At 39.6% G+C, this 25,109-nt stretch overlaps 4 protein-coding genes across 5 annotated transcripts; 3 read left to right on the forward strand and 1 right to left on the reverse strand.

Annotated features, from left to right (window-relative positions):
* The first annotated feature begins 254 nt into the window (after positions 1–254).
* Positions 255–2,897, forward strand: sike1 (suppressor of IKBKE 1). The gene is made up of 5 exons (XM_088289582.1): positions 255–723; positions 1,729–1,834; positions 1,911–2,053; positions 2,185–2,298; positions 2,502–2,897. Exons 1-5 carry the CDS (start codon positions 565–567, stop codon positions 2,628–2,630), a joined length of 651 nt encoding a protein of 216 aa, XP_088145708.1. The 5' UTR covers positions 255–564; the 3' UTR covers positions 2,631–2,897.
* A 528-nt stretch (positions 2,898–3,425) lies between these two features.
* On the forward strand, positions 3,426–6,222 carry micos10 (mitochondrial contact site and cristae organizing system subunit 10). The gene is made up of 4 exons (XM_088291118.1): positions 3,426–3,711; positions 4,810–4,857; positions 4,938–5,038; positions 6,010–6,222. The coding sequence occupies exons 1-4, from the start codon at positions 3,648–3,650 to the stop codon at positions 6,016–6,018; spliced, it is 222 nt and encodes a 73-aa protein (XP_088147244.1). The 5' UTR covers positions 3,426–3,647; the 3' UTR covers positions 6,019–6,222.
* A 564-nt stretch (positions 6,223–6,786) lies between these two features.
* On the forward strand, positions 6,787–14,289 carry htr6 (5-hydroxytryptamine (serotonin) receptor 6). Of its 2 annotated transcripts, XM_088291745.1 has the most exons (4): positions 6,787–8,154; positions 9,089–9,223; positions 11,718–12,056; positions 12,152–14,289. In XM_088291745.1, exons 1-4 carry the CDS (start codon positions 7,267–7,269, stop codon positions 12,155–12,157), a joined length of 1,368 nt encoding a protein of 455 aa, XP_088147871.1. In that variant the 5' UTR covers positions 6,787–7,266; the 3' UTR covers positions 12,158–14,289. The 2 variants fall into 2 exon arrangements, with proteins under 2 accessions (XP_088147871.1, XP_088147870.1); XM_088291744.1 differs by having other exon boundaries at positions 11,718–14,289.
* On the reverse strand, positions 12,403–20,616 carry tmco4 (transmembrane and coiled-coil domains 4). The gene is given in 14 exon segments (XM_088291746.1): positions 12,403–13,984; positions 15,246–15,363; positions 15,511–15,628; positions 16,230–16,314; positions 16,476–16,612; positions 16,739–16,903; positions 17,698–17,817; positions 17,937–18,080; positions 18,230–18,327; positions 18,455–18,584; positions 19,053–19,080; positions 19,572–19,746; positions 19,855–20,005; positions 20,546–20,616. Coding segments are annotated over 14 exon segments (2,010 nt in total). The 5' UTR covers positions 20,589–20,616; the 3' UTR covers positions 12,403–13,486.
* Positions 20,617–25,109: the final 4,493 nt, after the last annotated feature.

Genomic DNA, 25,109 nt, shown 5'->3' on the forward strand with positions numbered 1-25,109 from the left:
GTTCATTTCAGACACGAAACTTTAATATTGTATCGACTGTAATACCAAAAATATATTTGTTCTAAAAATACACTTGAATGCATTTAATCTGATTTCCCAATCTCATTTGAAATTTGTAAGATACGATTAATAATATAACATTTTTAATTTGTTTTCTGAAGTTTTATTAGCCCTTGATTATCGACTCTAGATACATTACTGTATAAAATAAAGGGGGAATATTAATTTAAAAAAAAGCGACACAAACGGAATTACGGAAGCAACGTCATCATTATGCTCCGCGTACTGATACGAGTTTTGACAGCAAAACAGAGTGCATTGTCCGTGTTCATCGTTCTACTGAACTTATGCGGTTTATTTTCAATCAGCTCGCTCGTTTTATTGTAAGGTTACAATATTAGTATGTAATAGAAAACCGCTGAGCTACAACTGAATCGGAGCGACCTTTCGTGCACGAAAACCACAACGCTAGCGTCGGCTTAACACTGAGGTTGTTTTAGCCAAAGGGAATTGGGGTGTATAAGTAGTTTGTCAGCGTGAAATATACGGCCTACCTTACGGCAGATGGCCTGCACTTTAGAGAAAGTGTTGTGTGATGCGCGGACACTTCTGGAGAGGTTAAAGGAGCACGACACAGCCGCCGAGGGCCTCATCGAGCAGTCCGGGGCCCTCAGTCAGAGGGTGCAGAGCATGAAAGAAGTGGGCAATGCTCTTCCAGACAAGGTAATTAGGACATATTTGAGGGATAAAACAAATATTTCCGCAACAAACAAAGTTAACTGCAATAATCATAGTGTAAGTATTAGTGACGGGCAGATGAGACCTTACCGAGGGTATTGACAAATTAATTTTGCAGTATTGACACTGCATTGATATTGTGTTCGTCAGTCAACAGTGACCACATCTAAAATCATTGTAGCTTTAAACAAAATTTAAAAAAGGAAAAACTTGCATGTTGCAAATCCCAAAATAGCCCGTGAAATAATATTTTCAATTGCTATTTTTTAAAATATTATTATCATCTTTGTGTAATTTCATTTGATCCATTTGTTAATTGAGTTGTGCTGTTTATGAGAAGAATTCAAAATTTGTTTCTTTGTTTAAATGCGTAAACGAGTTGTCATGCAAAATATAGTGAATTTGTCTTGAATAGCATTCATAGTTAAAACATATAACATGTATGAGATTTGGATCTAATACTAAACGATGCTCAAAGGTGTAAAGATATACCTTATTTGGTGTCAGAATATAAAAATATTTCCAGATGTGTGAAGATTTTCTAGTACAACCCATGAAAAAGCAGATCCAGGCAATGCCAATGACACAGGTATAGCAACAGCAAGCAGTTCTGCCTCCAAAAATCTCAGAACATGTCGATACAGTTTGGTTTCTTATCAATACAATTTGGAGTAACACATCCAAACGACACATGTCCTGTATTGGTCACATGATTTTTGTGTTAAAGCACTACAGCACAAATTCAGGGTTTCACACTTGCGCACTCGTCACAGAACTGACGCAGCAGTGTTGCTCGTCCCATCAGTAGTTGGTATACCCACGGGCCTTTGGAGTCTGAATTATTTTCAATCACAATACTATTCTTTTCTGAATTGTGCTAAGATGCTAGAAAAGTTGTCTGCCAAAATGTCTTGCGATTGGCATGCTGAGGCGAGCTGGGATGGTCTCCACTCTCGCTTTACATTACCCTTTCTCTTTCTTTTTCCTCAGCATGCAGATGACACTTCGGAGGTCCAGGAGATGATCAAGTACAAGCCTCATGTCCTTTTGACTCAGGAGAACACTCAAATCAAGGAACTCCAGCAGGAGAATAAAGGTTTGGAAATATAAATTCCCTCTGTTTTTCGCTGTATCCCCAATGTGATCCTTTGATGTGTATTTAATGTCTGCAGAGCTCTGGTTGTCGCTTGAAGAGCATCAGTACACATTAGAGTTGATCATGGGCCGTTACCGTAAGCACATGCTCCAGATGATGATGGCTAAAGAGGAGCTGGACACTAAACCTGTACTTACACTCCACCAGGACCACGCAAAGGTAAAAATCTTTACAGTATTCACATCTTGCTATAGGCCAATGCAAAGATAAATACAGTTGCGGCTTCATTTCGTAATCTTCCAATTCAAAATTTACTACATTGTGATCTATGGCTTTGGCTTTTTATCCAGGAAGTGCAGACCCAGGTAGAGCGAATTTGCGAGATGGGCCAGGTGATGAGGCGAGCTGTGCAGATGGATGATCAGCGCTATTGTTCCATTCGAGAGAAACTTGCCCAGCTAGAGGTAACTCTATTTGTCTCAAACAGTGACAAACCCAACCCACGGGTCTTGGCATGGAGAGGAGTAAAAAGGATGTGTTTGTGTTGTGCTACCTGAAAGACAAATTCTCATTATTTTTGTAGTTACAAAGCATTTTTTTCACCCCACATACATTTTTTCTTCCGTTCTCGCTCACCATTTGTACCTCCTCACACTGTCTTGGTCAGATTGAGAACAAGGAGCTTCGAGACCTGCTGGCCATCAGTAAGGACTCAATGGCTGCAGCAAGAGAGGAAAGCCCCCAGCCAGCAACAACAATACATGAAAACAAACCCCAGCCGGAGTCCAATGATTAATCTAAAATGCTTCATCTGGAACTGTTAGGACCTTGCTCCATGGTGTCATGTTCCCGATTAATGGGTGATCTGTTAAACCACATTTGTTTTTTGTAGTAGTGCAAGTTTGGATGCTGTTGATTTTTCATTATTATAGTAGGTACATATCCAAGTTGATGTAAATTTAGTGAATACTTTTGAAAAGAACAATTGTACAGTATGAGCAAATTGGAATATTGTTGTTTTAGGCCAAAGATATATTTAATTATAAAGACACGATTGTTTCTACCTCTTTGCTTTTTATTCACTTCCTTATAATCACCCATATTGTACTTTTTACTTGAAGCAGCCGAAAAAGGGTGGGGGAGACTAGACTATGCTTGATGCTAACACGACGTACATGTTAATTTGGTTTATTTTTATTATTATTATTTTTAAATGCTAGTTTCACGCTGCGGACCATTTATACTACTCGCCTTAGATGACTGCACGTTTATGTAGTAATCCCCAAATATGGCCACATTTATTCATGTTGAAGTACTTTTTTTGTCATGCAATGTACTTAGTTGTCTCAGGAAATGAAAAAACAATACTATGGTAAAGAAGCTGTAATTTTTGTGGCAAACGTCTTACCAATAAAACGACAGTATTTTATTATAATTTTTTTGACAGCAACTATTTCTTTCGCAGTTCCGAAGTCCGCGGAGTTCCACCCTGGCGCATGATGATGTATTAATATCGCGAGAACTATGTGCTGCATTCACGTGAACAAGCAAAAGCGATTATTTCGCTACCAGCGCTTTTGGCTTCACGCTTTAGTTAAATTTTGGACCTGTTTTTTTTTTTTTTTTTTGGTGCGTGTGGTCTCCTTTCCACCCCCGATTCATATTACGTCTATGTTATTCTGGTCTTGAGCTTTGTACACATTTCTATCACCCGCTTTCTTTTTTTTTACGTTTATATCATTTACAATCGTTCATGAAAGCAGCACGAGTCAGTTTTTGACACTTGGAGCCTGCTTCAAGCTAAACGCTCAGCATGTCTGAGAAAGAGCTGGGGAAGAAGTGGGACCGCTGCCTTGCGGATGGTGTCATTAAACTTGGTAAATATCCCCATATTTCTCTGTGTTAACTGTAATTACGGCAAGGATGTGGAACAGAATGAGCAACAGCTTTTAAACAGCAGTTGTCATTGAGTGGTGAGGTAGCTAGCTAGCGAAGGGCAAGGCAATGACCACCAAATAGCGTCGTGTTTTTAATTTGTACACGAATAACTTATCTCTTGGAACTTTATAACACAAATTAAACAGCATAATCTATATGATAATGGTGGATAATTAGACCACAATGTTTGGAGTTCAAGTAAGGGTCATTTTAACATCGTGTTTCTTTTGTTTTTGTAATTAAATACGTATATTAATAGCTACATGGCTTGAACTTAGTTATTCTGAGACGACATTTGCTTTTGAATTAATTGATAATATATAAAGTAACATTTAAGGTAGGTGGATAGATACATAATTAATTTTATTTGTTAGGGTTGTTAAGGCTGCTTCAATATAAAAAAAGATATTAATCACGATTATTGTAGCATTATTATTCAAACGATTTCTACCAAAAGAAAAATGTTTAAATGGAAACAATATTAAGACAAATCAAATTTTTTTTATATCAAAATAAAAAATATATATTTAAATGTGTAAATTCTAGTATGGTTTTCTTGTATAAACAGTGTCTTGGAGTACTTACTATATCCACTAATATTTCCATAGAACTTTTGTAAATTGTAAAATCTAAATAAACAGTTTCAATAGAAATCAAGTATACTCACTGTAGAGTCAGACATTGTAAAATTAGTAGTTTTTCAACAATTCTTTATATATATTAATAAATACAATATATAATAATCACTTTACAATCATGCCAATTTTGTAATTGAGTTTAATAATCGCAGTTAAATTTGTATTAATTGCACAGCCCTAACTACAACAGCATTTTGCTACTTCATTTATTCATAGGAAGACCATAATAGCTATTTGCTTGTTGAAGTGGTAATTATTATTATTTGAGAACATCACTTATTAAATAAATACTTAATTGTTGTGGTGCAACAATTCATTGTTATGGATAACATCTGAGAGTTGCTAGTATATCATTGATGTCATTATTGGATGTTCACGATCTTGCTTTTTTTTTTCTAGGCACAGGTCTGGGCTTGGGAATCGTGTTTTCTGTCGTCTTCTTTAAACGTAAGTTACATTTCGTTTTTGCTGTACCTGAAGAACTGCCCATCTGATGCTGCCTACAATACATCTTGTCTGTGATCCAGGACGCACATGGCCTATAACACTTGCCTCAGGGATGGGCCTTGGCATGGCATATGCCAACTGTCAGAATGACATGAGGTTACATTACTTGCTGCATAAGAAGGTAAGTTTGATACACGCTCACAAAGATCACAACATGCGGTACATCGGCACGATCTAAAAAGGAAAAAAACATCTGCGTTGACAAATATCGGAATGGACCCTCATGAATTAATACAGTTAAGAGTTTAAGCCTATATTTTTATTATTGCAATTGTTGTTGACAATGTTGTACATGCACTTCATGATACTGATCCCTGTTTTTTTCTCCATATATCCTTAAATAGTTGCTTGCGCTCAGTAATCACTGAGTGTAACATCCACTCAAATAAATAAAGGGCTCGGTCTGTGCCGCTGCATTTTTTTCCTCCCATTCTGTAGCCCACAAAAAAAAATGGACTCTATTTCTAATCTTTTTACAAACTAACAGTGCAGTTTTGCCTCCGGCTGAATAGTATGTATGATTGACTGAAACTGAAAAGAAAGGGACACACTGAATTTAAAAGTGTGGCATTTACACATTCAATCATTCATCAACCAATCAATAGACTAGACAGCAGCATGTCCAGCGCCACTCTAGTCAATTATTTGTAATGAAAAAAAATAAAAAGATGAATTAACTTATATCTACCTTGTATTTTATCTACTATAGCAATGCTTCTGGTTTTTATGTTTTTGTGGTCCCATATCAAATGAAAGACTAACTGTATTTAAAAAAAACATGCCATTGAGCCAGTTCAATTAGGAAATACAGTTTTGGTTAAAGTTTGGAAAATTTGGAACGTTGTTTACAGAACACGCATCACAGGGTGATGGATTTTTATTTTTTTTTGTTCACATATTATTTTAAAAATGTTGCACATTTTATGCACCAAAAAGGAAATCTTGTACTTCAATTCTGATTCATTCATTATGTGCCGAGCTTTTGAAAAAAAAAAAAAAATTCTTACAATTGCAACCCATGGCGGATTTCTGGTTATTTTTGTTGAGGCGATGTGAAAAGTTGATGTAACCAGTGTCTGTTTTCTTCAACAGGACCAGTAGTCACAAGTCACCAAAGGATTGTCTTTTTTTTTTTTTAAAACGTCTTTTGTTTTGCTTCTTTGAGAGTCGCCATTTGCACTGTCCTCCTATTCGACAGCAATGTCTGCTTATTGGAAGACGCTCTCCCGGTGTGACTCTGTATTACACATGCTTGATCAGGACAGTCTGTGTTTATGTAATAAAACCAGTATGAAAACAATACAATGTGACGCTTGTGTTATTTCCACACAAATGCTAGGGAAACAAAGAGATACACGACAAGTATGACGTGAGTAAATTCAATAAAATGGCAACCGATTTAAAACATTGCTTCTCAATGTACCATAATTGCAATTTGGAATGCAATCCGTTCTATTGAATTTTGTCGGCATTTTAAATTGGAGTACATAGAATATCTTTCAAAAGCATGTTTTGAAGTTAGTCTTTCGATAAATCAGTGGATAGCAAAACCTTGATTAATAAAGAACACCCCTCAAAAAATCTTAACATGAATCACAATATATTTTGAATAGAAATGACCTCAATGTCAGTTAAATCAACGCTTTTAAACTCATCCCTTTGCAGATGAATCTTTTTATTAAACATCCCAACTTCCTCTTTTGGTACAGAACGCCATGACCAAACATGGAGCCCCACCACCCACACCAGTGCCTATGCTGTCCAATTAGTATGTCTTGGCTGTGATTGTGCATGCTTATGCATTAACAGCCCAACGCTTTGACACCCTCCTTCTCAGAATCTGTGCGCTTTTGGAGGGGAGGCGCGCTGGAGTGGCCGATGCGGGGATTAAAGGGAGCGAGAGACTCGAAACGCAGCGTTACAAGGACCGTTATACCTATGCACCTCGTTAGAGATGAATTTTGTGTCGCTTTTTGCTCCGTCTCCCAGAATAGAAAAGAATTGCAGGCACAGCACAAGCGCAGCGCAGACTTGTGAAGACAATTACAAGTGTAAGGTGAGGTGGAATTTGGAAAGATTTCTTGTTTTGCTCCTTCCTATTCTTGGATGACACTTCTCTTTTGGACTCTCGTGGCCAATGGGTTGCTCATTCATGCTTCTTGCTGTGGTCAGGATGGATTGATGACATTCAGTAATTTTGTGAAAGCAACTCTAGGACGAGAGGACACATCCCGATGGACGGAAGATGTCCACTTTTGCACCTTCATCGAGTTAACCTAGTTTGTGTGTGGCTTCTCCCCAAAGAGACAACATTATCTGGTGCTGGCTTTCATTTACTTAATCAGCATCATGCCCGACTCTGACTCAATCAGAAGCTACAACAGCAGCTATCCAAGCAACAGCGCTTGGAACATCAGTGGTGGTGGTCCCTGGTTGCTCGCCTTCCTGCTGACCATCGTCATCCTCATCACTGTGTGCGGCAACGTGTTGCTCATCGTGTTGGTTTTCGCCCACCGTTCTTTACGGTGCACCTCCAACTGCTTTTTGGTGTCCTTGTTCCTGTCGGATCTCATGGTGGCGCTGGTGGTCATGCCTCCAGCTATGCTCAACGTGCTGTGCGGGGCTTGGGTGCTTTGGCCGGCCTTCTGCCCCGTCTGGCTCTGCTTTGACGTCATGTGCTGCAGCGCCTCCATTCTCAACCTGTGTGTGATCAGCTTGGACCGCTATCTTTTCATCATCTCGCCACTGCGCTACAAGCAGAGGATGACCCTGCCTCGGGCGCTGCTGCTCGTCGGAGGGGCTTGGGGCTTGGCAGCGCTCGCCTCCTTCCTGCCCATCGAGATGAAGTGGCACAGTTTAGGGCACTTGAGCGGGCAGCCTTTGGCTCCGGGAGGCGGAAGCACCAATATCAGTTCCTACTCGGACTTGCCGTACCCAGCGTCCTACTTCCAGCTCCAGGGCCTTTACTTTCAGTGTCGCCTGCAGGTCACCTTGCCCTTCGCTCTGGTGGCATCCTTGCTCACCTTCTTTTTGCCCTCTAGTGCCATCTGCTTCACCTACTGTCGAATTCTTCTGGCAGCGCGTAGACAAGCCAAGAGGGTCGCGGCCCTGAGTCACCCACCGCACCCTCATCCCTCTCTCGGGGAACCGTCTCGGCCTCCTTCGCTCGGGGATGGAGCTCACCAAGATGGAGATGACTGCAGTCACCAGGAGGCTCCAATACCACAGAATGTCCCGGTAAGTAAGCGTGCACTCACACTAGTCCAAGTTGTCTGATTAAGTGCAAATAATTTAATATTGCATGCCTGTGCTCATTCATGAGCTGAACAGTACAACTAAACAACCAGAAATACAATTCAGTCCAATAGTACTACTTTCGACAGCCAGAGTACAAGAGAAGTGAGCCATTTGCACCACCTGTAGAGAGTTTCATCAACCCGTCCAGAACTGCATTTTTTTATCCTTTAGGGGCACTGTACGTCTCAGGTTTGGTGATGCAAATATGCGTCAGTCCGTCCAAGAGGAGAGAACAATTCCTGCAGTTCCCACCTCAGTGGAGTAACATAGACAACTAGAATTTGAAACGAAAATTAATTCAATAGATGATTTTTGCCTTTGTTTTTTTTGTTTTTTCGCTTCCCCAATTTGCTGACAGAAGCAACCATATCAGCTCTACTAGGAGTCCAATGACTATCCATTCAATTGTATATGTTACTGTAGTTTGCTACTTTAAAATTAGCACTGGTTATCCCCGACCTAAGTTTTGACTGTGGAGACAATGTTTCCACTAATTTTGTAGTGACATCTAAGCAGCCTGACAGTCGTTTGCCAGTGAACAAAGATAAAAAAAAAAAAAACATACTATAGTGCAAAGTGTAAGTTCAGCGGTTTATGCTACAACTTTTTAAATTGGTAGTTTTTAGTCAACCCATCATGATTATTTTGGTACTTCTGACAAAACGACGCAAAAGAAAGAAAAAAAAATACTTTGACACATCCTTATCCTCTCAAGCATTATTCTTTTTACCTAAAGCTCATGATATTCAATTTGCTTTACGGAAAAATTGAAACCATAAAGGCAACAATTGTCATTTTTTGTTTACATAAATGATGGCCTTATATTTTGTACAAATTAAGTTGAAGTACATTTACATTTCACTTCTGACTGTAGCCATCAGTGAACAGTGAGCGCCATCTGGCTCACAGACAGGGTCGAAGGGCACTGAAGGCCAGCCTGACTCTTGGAGTTCTTCTGGGACTCTTCTTCTGCACTTGGCTACCCTTTTTCATCATCAACATGGCTCAGGTCAGTAAAGAACACGTGCTTCTCACATTGGGTGCAAATGCAAACTAAATTAATGCTGGGTAATACGTCACAGCACATTATAGCTATCCCCAGATAGCAAGTATGCTCAACTAATGGTGGCGATCTGCACCATATAATATCTGATTGGACGGTTAGCTACTACTTTCATGTGGTGCCATGGGAGCATCAAATGCAACAATTTTCTCATAAATTTGCATAACACTCTTAATAGTGCCTGGATGGGTCTATTATTTACACTCGCACCCCCAACCAGTCACCTGTACCATTTAATGAAACAACCAGAGCAGGGCAGTCTGTCCCGGGGGCGGAACGGTCCGACTTTCAGGCCGGGCCAGACGCCCATTTTTGGGGCGGAGATGGGGGCCTGGACAAATTTTAAGAAAGGGTTCGAATAACAGAGGCCGGACGTGGATTTTAGTCCGGCCCACGAATTGGCCCTCGTGCGTGTGATGAACCTACTCACGAAATGGGCAACCGACAAAAATTGCTTTAGAACGTTTCAAGTGCCACTACTACCTGTTTGTGTATGAAGAGACGTGCGACAATAGTGTGCGCTCAAACGCGCCTGTATTTCCTTATTCTGACATCACGTAACCCGCGCCATTTGCCTGCTATTGGTGCATACCATTACAAGAGGTGTGGAGGGGAAATACTACGAAATACTACAGACAGATAGAACAGAAGGGAAGTCAAACCAATAACCCAATTCAATTTGACGAAACACTTAATAAGTTCATAATACGAAAAGTGGATTTGAATAGTAAATTAGCCAGCTAATGATTGTTATAGGGATTGTGTTCTTCACATTCCCCCCTCTTGCAATGGGATGCCCCAGTAGCAGGTAGGAGGCGCAGGTTACGTGTTGTCAGAATAAGGAAATATGTTTTAAACGTTGTTTGAAAAGTAAAAAGTCATTAGACAACTAAATACCTAATGTAGACACTTGATTAATCTTAGTACAGATCTTTGATATACCAAACAAAATGTGCAGAGAAGTACTAGTAATGCTTGAGCTAGTGCTAAGTCTACTTTGACGTCTTACCTTATTTTGTCTTCCTTTAAAAGCTACACCCTGCCTCAAATCACCACAGCCAACTCAAACCCATTAACGTAAATGCTTATCTCCCAACATGAACCCTGCAGTCTTACTAAAATGATTCGTTTCCACTGTTGTTCAAGAGACAGCAGCAAATTAGAAGATATTTTCCACCCTCCAGCCTGTGGCGTCCAACTGAGTCAGAGGTTGTTTTGTCACTTCTCTCAAATGAATATGTATGCGTGACCGTTTCAGTATTAAATACGTGCAGAAGCAAGAAATCAAGAACCTTGGATACCAGTCTATTTTTACATTTGCCAGCCCCGGCATCAAGTCCAAGCGACCAAACAAAGCCATACATGCATTGCAGATTGGCATTTCAGATGAGTGCCTGACTCATTTCAGAATTAAGAAAAACGACACTTTGTCGTCACCACTTATGCTTGTTATTCATGTTCACTTGTTGATTTTCATTGCAATGGCAGTCCGAAACAGCTCCACCTTCATTGGTGATGACACTTGTGCTGTTTTTCGAGCTTTCAATGATCCAGACAATTTGATTTCCCATCTGTGCCCTCTCACAACCAGCCCCCGCCATCCGACCTCCCCGGCCCAAAACTGCATCACACACAGCAGACTGTGCCTGTTCTCATCTTCCTTCTCACACTCAATGTGGTGTGTTAAACACACACACACTTCTTTTCTCTTCCACTGCCCCGCTACTATCTCATCTTGATGGTATTGGAAGCGCTCCTCTAGCAGCTGTCTCCTTTTTTCCCAGTCATCGTTATATTAAATGTTTATGAATTACAAGCTCACACAAATGTGTGTACTCACTGAAAAAAATACGTTCGATTTACATCATTCGAACATGTACATCGGTTGCACAATTGAAATGTGGAGAGCCGATATAATTTTGAGAATAAACAAATGATACGTGTTAGTTTAACAAATTTTAATCATGTGCAACCAAAAAAGCTTTTTTCCCCCATTGCTCCTGCAATTTCCCCAGAAAATATTTTGTTGAATAACACATTTAAATAATTCTTAATTTATGTGCAATTTTTAATCACGCAAAAAACATTCATAATATACAGCAACATCTGAATACAATTTTAATTTTAACCCAATGAGTGTCACCATCATTTATCCATAATTGCAATGCATTTTTTATATTTTTAATTTCTTTTAAAGCATCAACACAAAACCGATGTTAAATCTTTAAAAAACACACACTGTGACTCATAATTAATTACCTTTTGAGGTATTGAAGTTATTTGCATTACACAATAGTATAAGGCTACAAATACAGTACAGTTGTTTCACAGAACTCCAAACTGAAAATATTGCATCACTGCTGTCTAATTAAGAAAACCAGCGATGACTATTGAACTTCAAGGAGGGTAAAACTTTATTTTTCTGTGTTCATTTATTCAGGCAGTGTGCGAGTGCGTCCCCCTGGCACTTTTTGATGCCATCACCTGGCTGGGCTACTGCAACAGTACTATGAATCCCATCATCTACCCGCTCTTCATGAGGGACTTCAAGCGAGCACTTGGGAAGCTCTTGCCCTGTTCCTCCTCACGGTTGCCAAGACAACCATCACCAGCGCTCTCGCTGTCCCTGCGCAACTCGGGAGAGCCGAACATCTGCAGCGAACCCCAGTCCCCTCTGGCATCTGACACCACACCTCCACCTGCCACCGCCACAGACGCTGTGAATTTGCTGGACGCCGAGCATGCTGGGATTGAACTTCCTCTTCTACTTCCTAATCAGGTAGCCACATTAAACTGAATAACTGGGAAGGGTGACCATCAACAATGAGTTATAGTCTTGAGCCAATTATTATTTTTTTTTTCTGGTCAAAGTAGTTGTAGTCCAACTGTAACCTCTCAACACTTGGAGCCTTTTTCTGTGACGTGTGCCAGAACTGTATCCTTTGTGTAATGTGGGGAAGTAGAACTACAGGCGTTGATGAACTTGTCAGCCATTTACTAAACGGCGGGAGAACAGTAAAACAGAGTAAATACCCCCAGAAAACACACATCAAAGTCACACACCACCCAACCAGGACCTGTGTCTAAAGGTAGTGCATGTAACATTGTACACAGACAACAATACGTACGATATTCAAACATTTTATGCCTTGCGATTTGTCTTTCTGCAACGTATCCCACACAATGTATATTGTAACTGGAAATGCATTGGACATAGGTGACAACAACACTGTGAATTCGAACACACAAGTGCATAAAAGCATAATTACACTGTTGTTGCTCTATTTAGTAATATAAAAAAGTAAAAATGTCGTTTTAAAATGTCGTTTTTTTCAAACATTTTTCATTTTGAACTAATTATTGGATTATTTAAATTAACTAGGAGAAATTAAAATTAAAAAATCACTTCATTTACCGGGATTTTTTTTTTTAGTGGTTAGACAAAACTTCATAATCTCTACACAAGTGACATGATCTCTATCGGAATTTCTGGTATGTTTTCAGAACATTTGGTCAGAAAATGCAAAAAAATAAAATAAAATAAATAAATAAAAGGTTAAGCACTATATCGTATAAACAAGTGGAATATTTTGGGGTTAGCCTTGGTCAAATGTTTTTTAAGGCTGAAAGCAAATGAATGCAATATGGAGATAAAAAATGCAATTGGCAACTCACACCAGTAAACCAAGAGAACCACACGTCTGTAGAAGCGCTACAATGGAAAAACTGTGATCCAGTATTGGGTACAGCATACTCTACTGTATGATTTTTTCACAAGAAAAAGGGCGAGAATCAAAGAGAGTGTGGCTATTTTGAGGGGCTGTTGGCAGTCGCCCCATTCACTGAATGCACTTGTGCATTTTGGCCACAGAGACTCCCCACACTATACTTTTTAGCAAGAGGTAAGTGTATTTGGTATATTTTCCATTTTATCCTGGATTTTTTTGCATCCCTTCACCACCATTTATCTTTGTTTTTTGAACGAATTTAGGGGGGTTTTCAACTACATTTTTTTCAACAACCCTCCAGACAGTGGAGAGTTGGAGAGTGGGGTTGGGGGCCAAGTCAAGCCATCATCCAGTGCCTTAATTTTTGTACAGAATCTGACTCACGTGACATGAGAATTTTGTTTAAAAAAAAAAGATTCTTCAATAGAAAAACAAATAGTTAAAAATCTTGAATTAAGCAGCTGATCCCAGTGCAGCCTTCTTAAGTTTTCGGTCCGCTTTGTTCATGAGCGAGCTCTGCAGTCCATTATGCATCATCCTAGGTCCATGAGACATGTTCATCATCCGCCTCGGCCTGGTATTCACTTTCATTAAAAACAAGTCTATGGTCCGTGGCACTCTCCTGACAGAAAGCTAAATTGTTCCCGTCTCTGAGTGGACTTTTTGACTCATTATCATCACTAGTGAGAGCGTCCAACAGGTCTGAGATATCAGGTATGTCCCAGCCGTCTGCCATCTCCGTTGTCCTTGTAGAGTCCTCACCAATGTCTGCAACACAAGTCTCAGCCTCATGGACTAGACTTTGGGTTTCCCGCAACTGCTGTTTGATTTGTGTTGGGTCCGGGGCATCTGCTGTGCCCGTAGTAATAGTTACAGGTTGAGGAAGCACAAAAGAGGATCCTGGGACCTCTTTGGTGGGAACTCCCACAGCCACCAAAATGGTGTCCATTTGACGCATATAGTCTAAGTGACCTTTCACCTGGAGGACATAAACATATTAAATACGTTTTAATTTATTTATTTCTTGAAATGTCTTTTTTTTTCTTCATGAACAACATTTCTTTGCAATTATGTAAGAACCTTTATCTATGAAAACTTTTTTCAATACTTTTTTTGGTCTGTGCTGAGTCTACGTATCTTTGTACTCATTTTTTTTTAATGCTTTGGTCAGTGTGTGGTTGGATTAGTGCGTTCTATCATTGTGGTATTAACACTTGGGCTAGTTCAGTTACTTTTGCATACTTTTTCAAGATGAGTGTATCGTCATTCACCAAGGTTTTCTTTTCTGGCATTTATAATTCACAGATCTAAAATGTTTCAGATTTAAGTCCCTGTAAAGTGAAAATAAATGCAGTGGAACTTGAAATTATGAACTTAATTGGTTTCTGAGCCTGCTTGTAACTTCAAACATTCATGAATTAATGTTTTTTATTGAAATGAATGGAAATGCAAGTCATCCATTCATGCCCCAAAACTAAGTTATACTTACATTTCTATAATGTGCGGTTAAAATGAAATATAACGGAATACAGAATAAGTAAAAGCACACTATTACAGAAATAAAACATATATAATCATAATAAATATAAAATATATAATCATTTATTGCTCATTAGGTGAAAAAGTTCTCCCCTTTTTCACTTCTTCCATAAGAACGTAGGGACATTCAGATTCAATTCATTCATCAAATTGATTTTGTTGATCTCTGTTTCTTTTCTAATTCATTGGTTGATTGATACGAATCCAGGAAAACTTGTCTGTTTCTGTCCAAAACTACGCTAAAAAGTTGCAGTCGACGGGCCATCTTTTTCCAGAACGTAGTCAGCGACGGGATGCGGCTGTCACAAGCTAAAATGTAATGGTCAACGGAGAGAGGGCAGCTGCTGCCAAACATGATGGCCACCCCACCCCTGAATATCCCCAAATCGCGTGAGAACGGATTTATCTGCCAAATTACATTTTTGAAAGATCTTATACACTTCGTTTTAATGCTACAGTCCAAACCAGTTATAATTGATGCATTATTTTATGATCTCAATCAATTATAAGTATTTATTTAATCTGTTTAATTATATTCAAATTCCATCCATAGTGCCATAATTGACCTATTTCAAAAATGTGACATTTTGCAGTTGAATGGTCATGCAGCGGGAACTGCTCTCAAGAATTAGTTGAATGCACTCAAAAACCTCACACTTCAGTGACTCTATCAAAAAAAATGTAATAAAAAAATGACTCACCACAGAGGAGAGGTCTACATTGATGATACGACGATCCTGGATGCTGATTGGTTGTAGCCCAGCAACACAGAGCTGAGCAGCTGAGCTTCGATACAAGAACCCCAGGAGCCAATCCCCTCTGAAAGGTGAACATGGTAGAAAGAAAATTCAAGTGGGTTATAATGAAATCACAAATTCACCTGACAAGACAGCAGCTGTTAAATAGTCCAAAAAGATAACAACTTGACACCCAGCATCTCTACTCTAATATGTAAACACAGATTACCTGCAGTACCCATTCACTATTTTTCCAGCAACCACCCTGGTCATTCTTTCCCAGGCCTTCTCCGAGCCATCTACAGGAGCCCCCAGCAGGACCACATCCTCCACAACACCTTCGCTACCTGGAATGACAAAACAAAACTCAACTCTCCTGTGAATGTGATGTGATTGTTCCTTGCTAGTTATTTATGATTCAATAGAAGACAAGTCTGGACTGCTGGCCGGTCGAGTACATTAATCACAATCTTTTACTATGAAGCCACTCGGTTGTAAGGTGCAAAATGCATCTTAGCATTGTCTTGCTTAAATAAGCAGGGATGTCACTGAGAAAGACTCACACAAAGTTTTAACTTGTATTTGTAGATGTAGTGATGAGCTGTGTTAACTGACAATGGATTTCTGAAGCGCTCCTAAGCCGATGTGGCAACGATGCCCACACACACGCAATAGTGTAATCCAGTTACTGTAACGTGATAGTTCCAAGCAAGTTACTAATGATAAACACCACCTTGCACAATATACTCTAAATTAATGCAACAACTACAAAAACGGTCAAGCACAATCACACGTCCTCGGGCTGTGTGGCCTTAAAAAGGCATGGGTTAGAAATAGCATCTTATTGTACTCGGTTTAGCCTATAGAAGTGCAACTAGTAAGTCAACATGAGTTAGTACCACACTGTAGAAAAGAGACTGGATTTAAGAAGAATCAAAATGTTCATACCTCGATCGTTAGCGAGCTCCTGAAGACAAAAGTAGATAACTCTGGCCCCAAGACTGAAACCAATCAGACTGACTGGCCTCTTCCCCTTTAAATAAAGACAGCCTGATTTGTTGCAACATAATTATGGATAGAAATAAATCTCACAGCAATTCAAGAAATCAATTACAAATTTGCCTCGTTCTAGAAAGATGCACTTGAACATACTGCCAGTGTTCAAACAGCTGAAAGAAATAAAAGCTTTCTTACCTGTTGTCTGCTTCTCAAAACTTGAGCAAGGTGTTTCCCCACCTCTGCTGAGCGATTTAGACAAACACACCAGGGATTGTCGATGACGCTGGCGGCAGCCAGCAAAGAGGCGGGCAATGTCAGAGCTGTTACGATACCTGGACAACGACATTGTTGAAGGATGTCACTGAACACCAAGTAAGAGTTGAGCAGCATTGGGTTTACATTCTATGTCACAATACAGATGTTTCGGGCAGCCAATGATGTTCTCAGCCTTCTCCTACCTGAGAGAACGGTGTACTTCAGGGCCTCCTGTGCCATCATGCTGACCAGTCCATCCAAAAGAGAGGTCATGGCTGAGCCCAGGTCTTTGAGGAAACGCGACTCCCACACCAAGCAGTACTGCTCGCCGCACTCACCCAGGCTGCACCAAGGAGCCTGGAATGAACCTGGATGAGAACGGCAACCGATGTAAAGTCGACTGGGTGGCAATTTCAAATAGACTGCAACTTAGCTAGTGCGTGTGAAGCATGGACTACAACAAGGAGTGTGTTGTTGGGTCGGGATAACTGTGCTGATACGTGGATTTCAGAATACATATTTTGCTATCTTTACCTTTTGTTATCCATTTATTTGACCAAATCCCCAATGACCCTCGTGAGGATAAACGGCTTAGATAATGGAGAGATGGATTGATGTGTAGTGTAATGTTAGATCAGTACTTGAAGGGGAGTCAACCCAAACATTTTCTTTAGAATATGTTGAGCTTTTAACTGAAATAATCACATATTAAATCATAATATTGAGGCGAGGGTGGGGGTGTGGTTGCTGGTTGATTTTTTTTTTTTTTATTCAGTCCTTCTCATAAGACATGTTCCATTCTGAATAGATAGTCAAATGGTTGACATTCACTAAACAAGATGATATGCTTGCAAATAAAAAGTGAAGGCAATCTACAGTCGCAATGAGTCCTCTAAAACAGGTGGAAGAAAACCAACAAAACGGTGGGTCTCATGTTCCACTTTGAATACCTCTCCACTGTAATTTACAGTACCTACATCCACAAAAATAAGTGATTCTTAACTTTTGTTGCCAGACTATTTGATCAATTCAATGGGATCTCATTCGAGAGTTCGGGTTTACCTAATGTGCCCGAAGCCTTAATTAAAAGAATGAAAACTTATTAATCAGTGTGATTGTGTTAATATTTGCAAATATAAACGAGACGATGATCAGCACTTACTGTATTTACCAGTGCAGAGCCACCCCGTCACAGTAATAGTAAGGTGAAGATGCTTTCCAGAGCTGAGCGGCAGAAATTCAAACTCCTCTATTGCACCAACACACTTATTCATCTTGTACCCTGAAGAGAAGCACAATGTAAAAACTTCAAAAACCCATCAAAGACAACAAAACCTCTTTGGCTGGTGCAACTTATAAATGGATAGAAAATGAAACTCTATAATCAAGATTTGTACCCACCGGTAAGTCCAGCCCCGGCTGCTCCAAACAGGGAGGCCATGATTGCAATGCCAGTGGCTGAGCCCAGAGCGGCAGCACCTCCAGCCCCGAGCACGGCGCCGGCTCCTGCTGCCACTAAGGGGGCCGCCAACCCACCAGTCACACCTGGCAAACAAGGATGCAAAATACCAAAACAGTCGTCCTCATTAATCAACAATGCTTGGGATTGTGATAGACATATGATCTCCTCATTGTGTACCCCACCTCTCACCCTAAATGTTAAACAACATGGAAAAATAATTAAAAAAAATCACCAATCAAAGTTCCACCACCAACAGTTGCTAGTCCAATGAGGAGGTAGCGTCTCAATTTCCGACCCCTTTCTTTCCTCCGTCGCCTGGATGATTCCTCCCTAAACAAAGCATGGGAATCAGTTGCATAAATTATACTTTGTATCAATGCTAAATCCGTGAAAAACTCTTGATGTGAAGCGGAGGGAGACTTTAGAAAATATAAGCTATTTTCTTTTTGCAACTTACTCGCTCTCCTCTCCTCCTTCTGTCAGCCTTTCTCCAAGCGTCTCCTCAAACTCTTCCAGCTCTTGCAGAGACACTCGGAGCAGACAGACGACGTGTCGGATGAGCACCCTCGCTCTGGCATCGTAATGGCCTGAAAGCATGATGTGCAACAACTGTCAGTTCATTACAAGAACATAAAAACGCTACATATATTATTTTGGTAAAATTATGCACTCTAGTACTTGGGCAAAGTCACAAGTAAAACAAGTAAAGTAAAGTAAAACAACAAAATTTTAGAGTTTGAGATGTGTCACTCTAACTCAGTTTTATAAAGCTTTGTCCTTTGCCAAAAACACATTTCAAATCAACATTAAGAATGATTGTGTCATGGGTTTTATTTCGTAATATTAGCAGTGATTAACTTATTGTTATGTTAATATGAGTGTTAAGAATGTTCAACATGAAAGAAACTGGCCAAAATGTTTCATGGTAGAGACAATTAGACTGTGGAACACATTTTTTTATTTTCTTCATTATTCCCTAGGGGACAATTAAGACAAAATTTTTGTACAAAAATCTACTGAATTTCCATGGGAATATACTTAGTAAGGTTTCTTACCGTCTTTAACAGAGAAAGACACCAAGTCCTGCAATTCACAAATAAGTATGTTAAAGACAGAACAAGTGCATTAACTGTGAGTTTATTTAACACTGTACAATCGCTGATTCACAAAAGACTGCCAATATGTCTTCTCAATTTCTTTTGGCATTAGTCAACAACAGTGCACATTACTGTCACCTGCAGGAAAGCTGTGTTGTGAATTACCCTGCTGATTTTTTATATCACAGTAGCAGACTACAAAAGCTCTGACACATTAAACAAGTCAGAAAAATGAGACATGCTAACAAACAGCAGCCATTGAGGAAGAACAAGGGTCTCCTGTGTTTATATATTGGCATGTGGCTACAGAAAGGGAGAAACTGGGAGGCTGCCGCACAGCGGAATAAAATAGCAGAGTAAAAGGTTGCTCTTATTTTAGCATGAATTAAATCCAGTAAAATATGGCTCAAATTAAATTAAGGTTAATATATAAAACCTTGTTGTTCACATTAGTCTCATTTGTTATTACAGTGGTACCTGTATGATAGGGATGGCGCCTGTCGCCATCAGTGATTCTGCTTGCAAGATGGACAGGAAGGTGTCGGAACCCTCAAAGCCCAGGCCTGACAGGAAGGCACCCATGACAGGCATCACAGATTCATCCAGGTCCAGCCAACTGACCAGGCCCTGAAGGTACTGTTCCCTGAATGCGCTGCATGCATGGGGGAAAAAAAACACATGTGTAGTTGTAACACCTTTTTGACATATATGATTTTGCATTGGCCCTAACTTGTACGCTGTACAATTTTGTGGTTTTTACCTGTTTTCATTTCCAGTAAACAACTGCCCCAGTGAGACACCACACAGTGCCGCATAGGCAAATCGCCCCTGTTCACTCATCTGTCTACTGATAATTCCTTCTGGGCTTTGGCCACAGGAGGCATCTTGTGTTGCTTCGGCACCTCCTGGATCTGTGGAGATAAACAGTACGGCACTGTAGTCTAATTATTAACCAGATAAGCAGTGACATTCAGCTACATTGTGAAAAAAGTGAAAGCTTTGTGTCAGGGACAGTCTTGGGGGATTACAGAAACCAGACATAGTTATTTTAAGGACAATGTATTTTATCATGCTTAATGTATATATCAGTAACACTTTTTAAGCGAACAATGGTTTGGCTATGTTCCAGCCAGGAACTAAAATAGCTCCCTTGACCTAGGTTGCTACTTCTCTAAAGAGATGACCTGATTTCTCAACGCAAGAGCGCTGCAAGTGTTCATTTAAAACAATGTAAGATCCAACTAGAAAACAATTGGTGTAAGAAAGACAGCGAATTGGCACTAACAAGTAGTAACACTCGAGTTAGCAAACAAACATCAAAACAGATGCGCGGGCAGTCTCGGGCGCTTGGAAAAACGAGTGATTCTATTTTTTTCTCTTGAATATATTATAACAGCTTCGCTACTTACTCTACTGTCGTAATATGGAGGTTAACAGATTATTTCACATACCAGGAGTAAAACTAGCGTCGGCACTGCTGTGTTTTGCCTCCATTGGTTGAGAGATGTCACAACTCACACGGTTGAACTTTAGTTGCCTTCATGTTTTCCAACTAAAATCGGAAATGCTACAAACCCATACGCCCACATGAATTAAGGTTTATACAAAGCGCCACTGAACATATTAATTTCAACGGGTTGGTTAAAAAAAACTTTAATCTATAACCATTGTTATTTTGAACGATATAAGCATAAACTCACATAATGAATGTTCGAAATTACGTTAACTTTCAAAGCATCTCTAGTTGGCAAGTGTTTAAGTGACGTACTTCCACGTGGCCTAAAACTGGGCGTAGCCAGCAAAAGGGGGCGATTTTCGTCAGTTGCTCACAACTTTTTTTTTGTTTTGTACAAAATTTTTCAAAAGTAAACAAAAGTAAAATAAACTGAACAAAACTAAGATACATTAAATTAAATTAAATTAAATTAAATTAAATTAAATTAAATTAAATTAAATTAAATTAAATTAAATTAAATTAAATTAAATTAAATTAAATTAAATTGAAATTTATATCAAATGAAAATTAGAATATAATAAATACTCATCAATTTGGGAATAAAATATTGAATGTTTCCATGTACTCTCTGCAATGGCTTCTCCTTGTTGGGAAACACTGGTCTAGCTGTTAGACTTTTTTGGTCCTGCTAACAGGAGAAACAGAAGACAATCCTGAATTGAAAAAGTCTTATTAAATTATTTCAATTATTACTCCTTTCTTTTATTTTGGTACGTGTTAGTACAAGTTATGTGCCTGTATTGCTTTCATTGTCCAAAGCAATAACAAAATATTTGCTGCTTTAGTGTATGAAAAAGCGTAATTGGGACAATAGGGTATTTAAATGTATTCTAAAGTGATATTATGTAGATATTATGAGTTTAAATATTGCTCCATGGGCAGTGGGCATGCCCATTTTCTTCTTTTCTTGAGCATGTTAAGTCAAAATAAGATAACAAAACTACAATTAGAGCATGAAGTGTCTCTGTTGTGCAACAGGGGGCAGTTTTGATCTGCAAATAGACGTGAGGAGGGAGTCCAAATTCACTCTTTAGTGCAACGCGGTACAGTACAGCACGGTACAGTATACACTTGTCCTTGCTCCCATCCATTTGACAGTTTAATGGGGATCAGATCTGAATCATGTGTCTAAACAAAAATAAGTGCTAAAACTGTAAAAGCCCACATGTGAGGGAGACAGGCAGTAAACGACATGTGGAACGACTGTGAATTGAGAGTACTTTGTCAAAATAATATCCCTACCTTGTCAAAGAAGAATTTCCAGAACCACATGTGCAGTTTGTGTATCTTAGAAAGGCATCCTGTTTATGTTTCAACTGAACAATCTGAAATATATCACAATTTGAGCAGTTGCAGAACACCTCATCTGAGATTGCAAATGATACACAGTGGGTTCATGTTTTGGAATCTCTGTCTTGTGATGATTTAGACATTACACAAAACTTAGTGTTACTCATTTAACTAACCAATGATGAGAAACAGACACAAATGACAAATTGGATGCCAAAGTCCTCAGACTTGACCTTTTTATCTTGCCAAAACGTGTGTGTATATGTGATATACAGAAGAAGACATAAAATGTCTAGTGTTCAGAATGATTGATGGTGATTATGAATTTGAAAACCATTAATAAACACACTACTGTTACTGTTGTACACCTTATTTGAAATACAATAAACAATAATTCTAAGATTCGGCTCTGTATTCATGACAAACTGGTAAGGGTTTCCAATTTCAGTGCCACTTGGTCTCTATTTTCATGCTCAGTGCAAGCCTTACTCAAGGCGTCCGCTTAATCTGTGCAGAAGTGAGCTGGACCAAATTTCAATGTTTTTGCAGATGCACGCATCGCATCTTGGAACAGTAAAAAAAAAAAAAGTCATTTTGCACCAAATTTGGGCATGAACACAACCAACTTGATTATCATACCTTTTAAAACTGACGCAAAAGAGGCACCGTCCTTTTCCTGGCAGCAGGACAAACTGATGACACAAAGTGCATTTATAAGGGCCTCCAAGCAGACCTCCACAGTCAGATAATATAAATTTGGTCAGGGAGATTACAGATCAGTGAAGTAGACACTTGGAGACTTTGTGTCTGTGTGTCACATATTTACATAGCTCTTCCTTGACCAAACCCACCTACTCACCATGTGATGGAAACACAAGCCCGACCACGAGTGCTGATCCATACTGCAGAACTGCCCAGTGAAACCCAGTTTCAAAAAGCGGTTTGATTTCATTCGTTACACATTTTTCTTTTTCTTTCTATTATAGTGGGTCACAAAATGCCTGACCTGCATCATCCCGCTTTTCAGCATGCTTTCATTTGGGACCATTACCGGAGTACGTCTCCTTGTTTACAGTAAAGGGTGTTGTGGGGGGCGGGGGGCTGCTGTCCACTGATTGTTTGGCAGACAAGTGTCAAATATGTGTTGCAGTGTAAGGTGAAAAAAAAAAGTTGAATTGCTAAAATAGGCACTCTTTCTACCTTTATAGGGACAACGTCAGCACACAACTGTACAGTCACCTTTATTTATTTTTTGTTGAATTCAACAGTGTGTTGCATTCTCTTTTGCTACTAAAATGAATGAATAAAGAAATAATAAACACTATATAAGTAGTGGATTCACCTATCACGAAAACATCAAGATTGATTAGGATTTACCACAAACTACATCATATCACTTGGAGGTATTAAATCATTAGATGAATAACTCATTATGAAAGTGGTCCTCGACTGGGTTGTAGTCTTTCGACAGCGACAGGGCCTGAGTTGGAGCGTGCAGAATGACTAAACTACATTCACACACTAGTAAAGTCATTACTATTAATATTACTATGAAAAACACCTCTAATCAATCTTAAGATATGTCACTGCACACTGTTTGTACCTCCAAATGTCAATTACAATAATTATTTGTATAAAAGCACTGCTAGGGTTATTAACTCATTTATTACCATTGATGTCCAAAGACGTCAAATATCCATTTTTTTCTCCGCTGGTAGTGAATGAGTTAATATAGAAAGACATCAACTATAGGTGAAACTGAGTGAGACTTTGTGTAGCACCCCCCAAAAATAATAATAAAAAAAATGAAAAATCACAGTTGACATTAGCATGGATTTTGTCTTCAAGAACAGAAGCTTTACAAACATTCTTGTATCAAGACAGATGCTTTGACAAGAGCTCCCTCTGTCAGCCGTCAGCCATCGATCCGCACTCCAACCAAAACCTCCTTCTTCCGCCACTGCATAATCTCTGCTTGTGTGTGCTCAGCCTCACAATGGTTTACTCATTGGTGAGCAGACAGGTAGACAGGCTCGGCTCAAATCAGACAGGTTCAAACAAATACCCCCTTTTTCCTGTATCACGAGCCGACAATGACAAGCCTTTTCTCCCATCTGTCACCCTGTCAATCGGCAGAAGTTGAAACCAACACTGAGTGGACTCTTTGACCTTGAGGGCACTCCTGGAGGGTGTGAGTATGTGTGTGTACATAACGTAAATGCAGGAAGTTGGGAAACAAATGACAGAGGCGAGCTAAAAAACGACAACATGTCTGGAAGTGAAAGGGCAAGGAAGTCTTGATTGGCGGACGTTGAGCGGATGACAGGGGGACGGTGTTAACAGGCCCAATGGAAACCTCGTCATCTTTCTGTCAGTTTCAAGGGCGTCAGGATGTTCGTCACACCTGGTGAGGCGTTTGGGTACGAGTTTGAGTTTCAGCGTCACCTGTGGGTTCCGCTCTGGTATGTCGGTCAACAGTCAAGATTTGACCAGGTGGGAGATTGTGGCTTTTGTTCCCTTTTGTGTCCGTTCGCCTTTTTCCTTTAGTTTAGTGTCTCGAAAGGCGTGGTTTATCTGATACCTTTAATTGGTTACCAGCTCCGCCCTGAACTCAACCTGCCCCGACAAATTCCTTTGCAAATGTGCGTGTAATTACAACATATCCCTTTTTTTTTTTTTAAATCACACTCACATACCACAAAAGTGACTTCAGCTTTTTTTTTGTATGCATGTCTCGGTCGATGAGTGCATTTATTCCACATGCGCGCTTGTCATGGTACATGTGAGGGCTTGTGTGGGAGTTTTGTATAGAGCGTCACTCAGGGTGGAAAGCAGCTGGGGTTGCAGTGGAGGGCGTGCAGGATGTGAAGCAGCAGTAAGGCCAGGATGAATCACAATAGGAAGAATGAATGCACAATCCAGCTGTTATCCTCTGTGGCCTGAATTGCTACAGAGCATCAGGAACTCTCGGTTTTGAAAAGTTGCACCTTATAATGCTGATAACAAATTTTCGAAAGCGCTTGTAGAAGCAAGTTATAACTTGTTGTACAGCCCACAAAACCAGTGATGAAAACAATTAATAGTAATAAAAGTATACTCTAAATGCAGAAATAAAAATCTTCCTACATCTTGAAAAAAGTAACAGTTAAAGGGGAAGTCAACGCGCAAAATTTCTTTGCGATATGTTCACTATTCTAAACATGGCATTT

The sequence above is a fragment of the Idiotropiscis lumnitzeri genome, chromosome 3 (genome assembly GCF_059441095.1).
Source record: "Idiotropiscis lumnitzeri isolate Australia: NSW breed Sydney's pygmy pipehorse chromosome 3, RoL_Ilum_1.0, whole genome shotgun sequence".
Classification (NCBI taxonomy): Eukaryota; Metazoa; Chordata; class Actinopteri; order Syngnathiformes; family Syngnathidae; genus Idiotropiscis; species Idiotropiscis lumnitzeri.

Bases quoted from the DNA above. Each gene is read 5' to 3' on its own strand.
- sike1 (XM_088289582.1), top strand. From the start codon at position 565: ATGGCCTGCACTTTAGAGAAAGTGTTGTGTGATGCGCGGACACTTCTG. The intron at 1,835-1,910 runs GTTTGGAAATAT...TAATGTCTGCAG, and splicing joins ACTCCAGCAGGAGAATAAAG to AGCTCTGGTTGTCGCTTGAA. The intron at 2,299-2,501 runs GTAACTCTATTT...TGTCTTGGTCAG, and splicing joins AGAAACTTGCCCAGCTAGAG to ATTGAGAACAAGGAGCTTCG.
- micos10 (XM_088291118.1), top strand. From the start codon at position 3,648: ATGTCTGAGAAAGAGCTGGGGAAGAAGTGGGACCGCTGCCTTGCGGAT. The intron at 3,712-4,809 runs GTAAATATCCCC...TTTTTTTTCTAG, and splicing joins GGATGGTGTCATTAAACTTG to GCACAGGTCTGGGCTTGGGA. The intron at 4,858-4,937 runs GTAAGTTACATT...TCTGTGATCCAG, and splicing joins TTCTGTCGTCTTCTTTAAAC to GACGCACATGGCCTATAACA.
- htr6 (XM_088291744.1), top strand. From the start codon at position 7,267: ATGCCCGACTCTGACTCAATCAGAAGCTACAACAGCAGCTATCCAAGC. The intron at 8,155-9,088 runs GTAAGTAAGCGT...TTCTGACTGTAG, and splicing joins CAATACCACAGAATGTCCCG to CCATCAGTGAACAGTGAGCG. The intron at 9,224-11,717 runs GTCAGTAAAGAA...TCATTTATTCAG, and splicing joins TCATCATCAACATGGCTCAG to GCAGTGTGCGAGTGCGTCCC.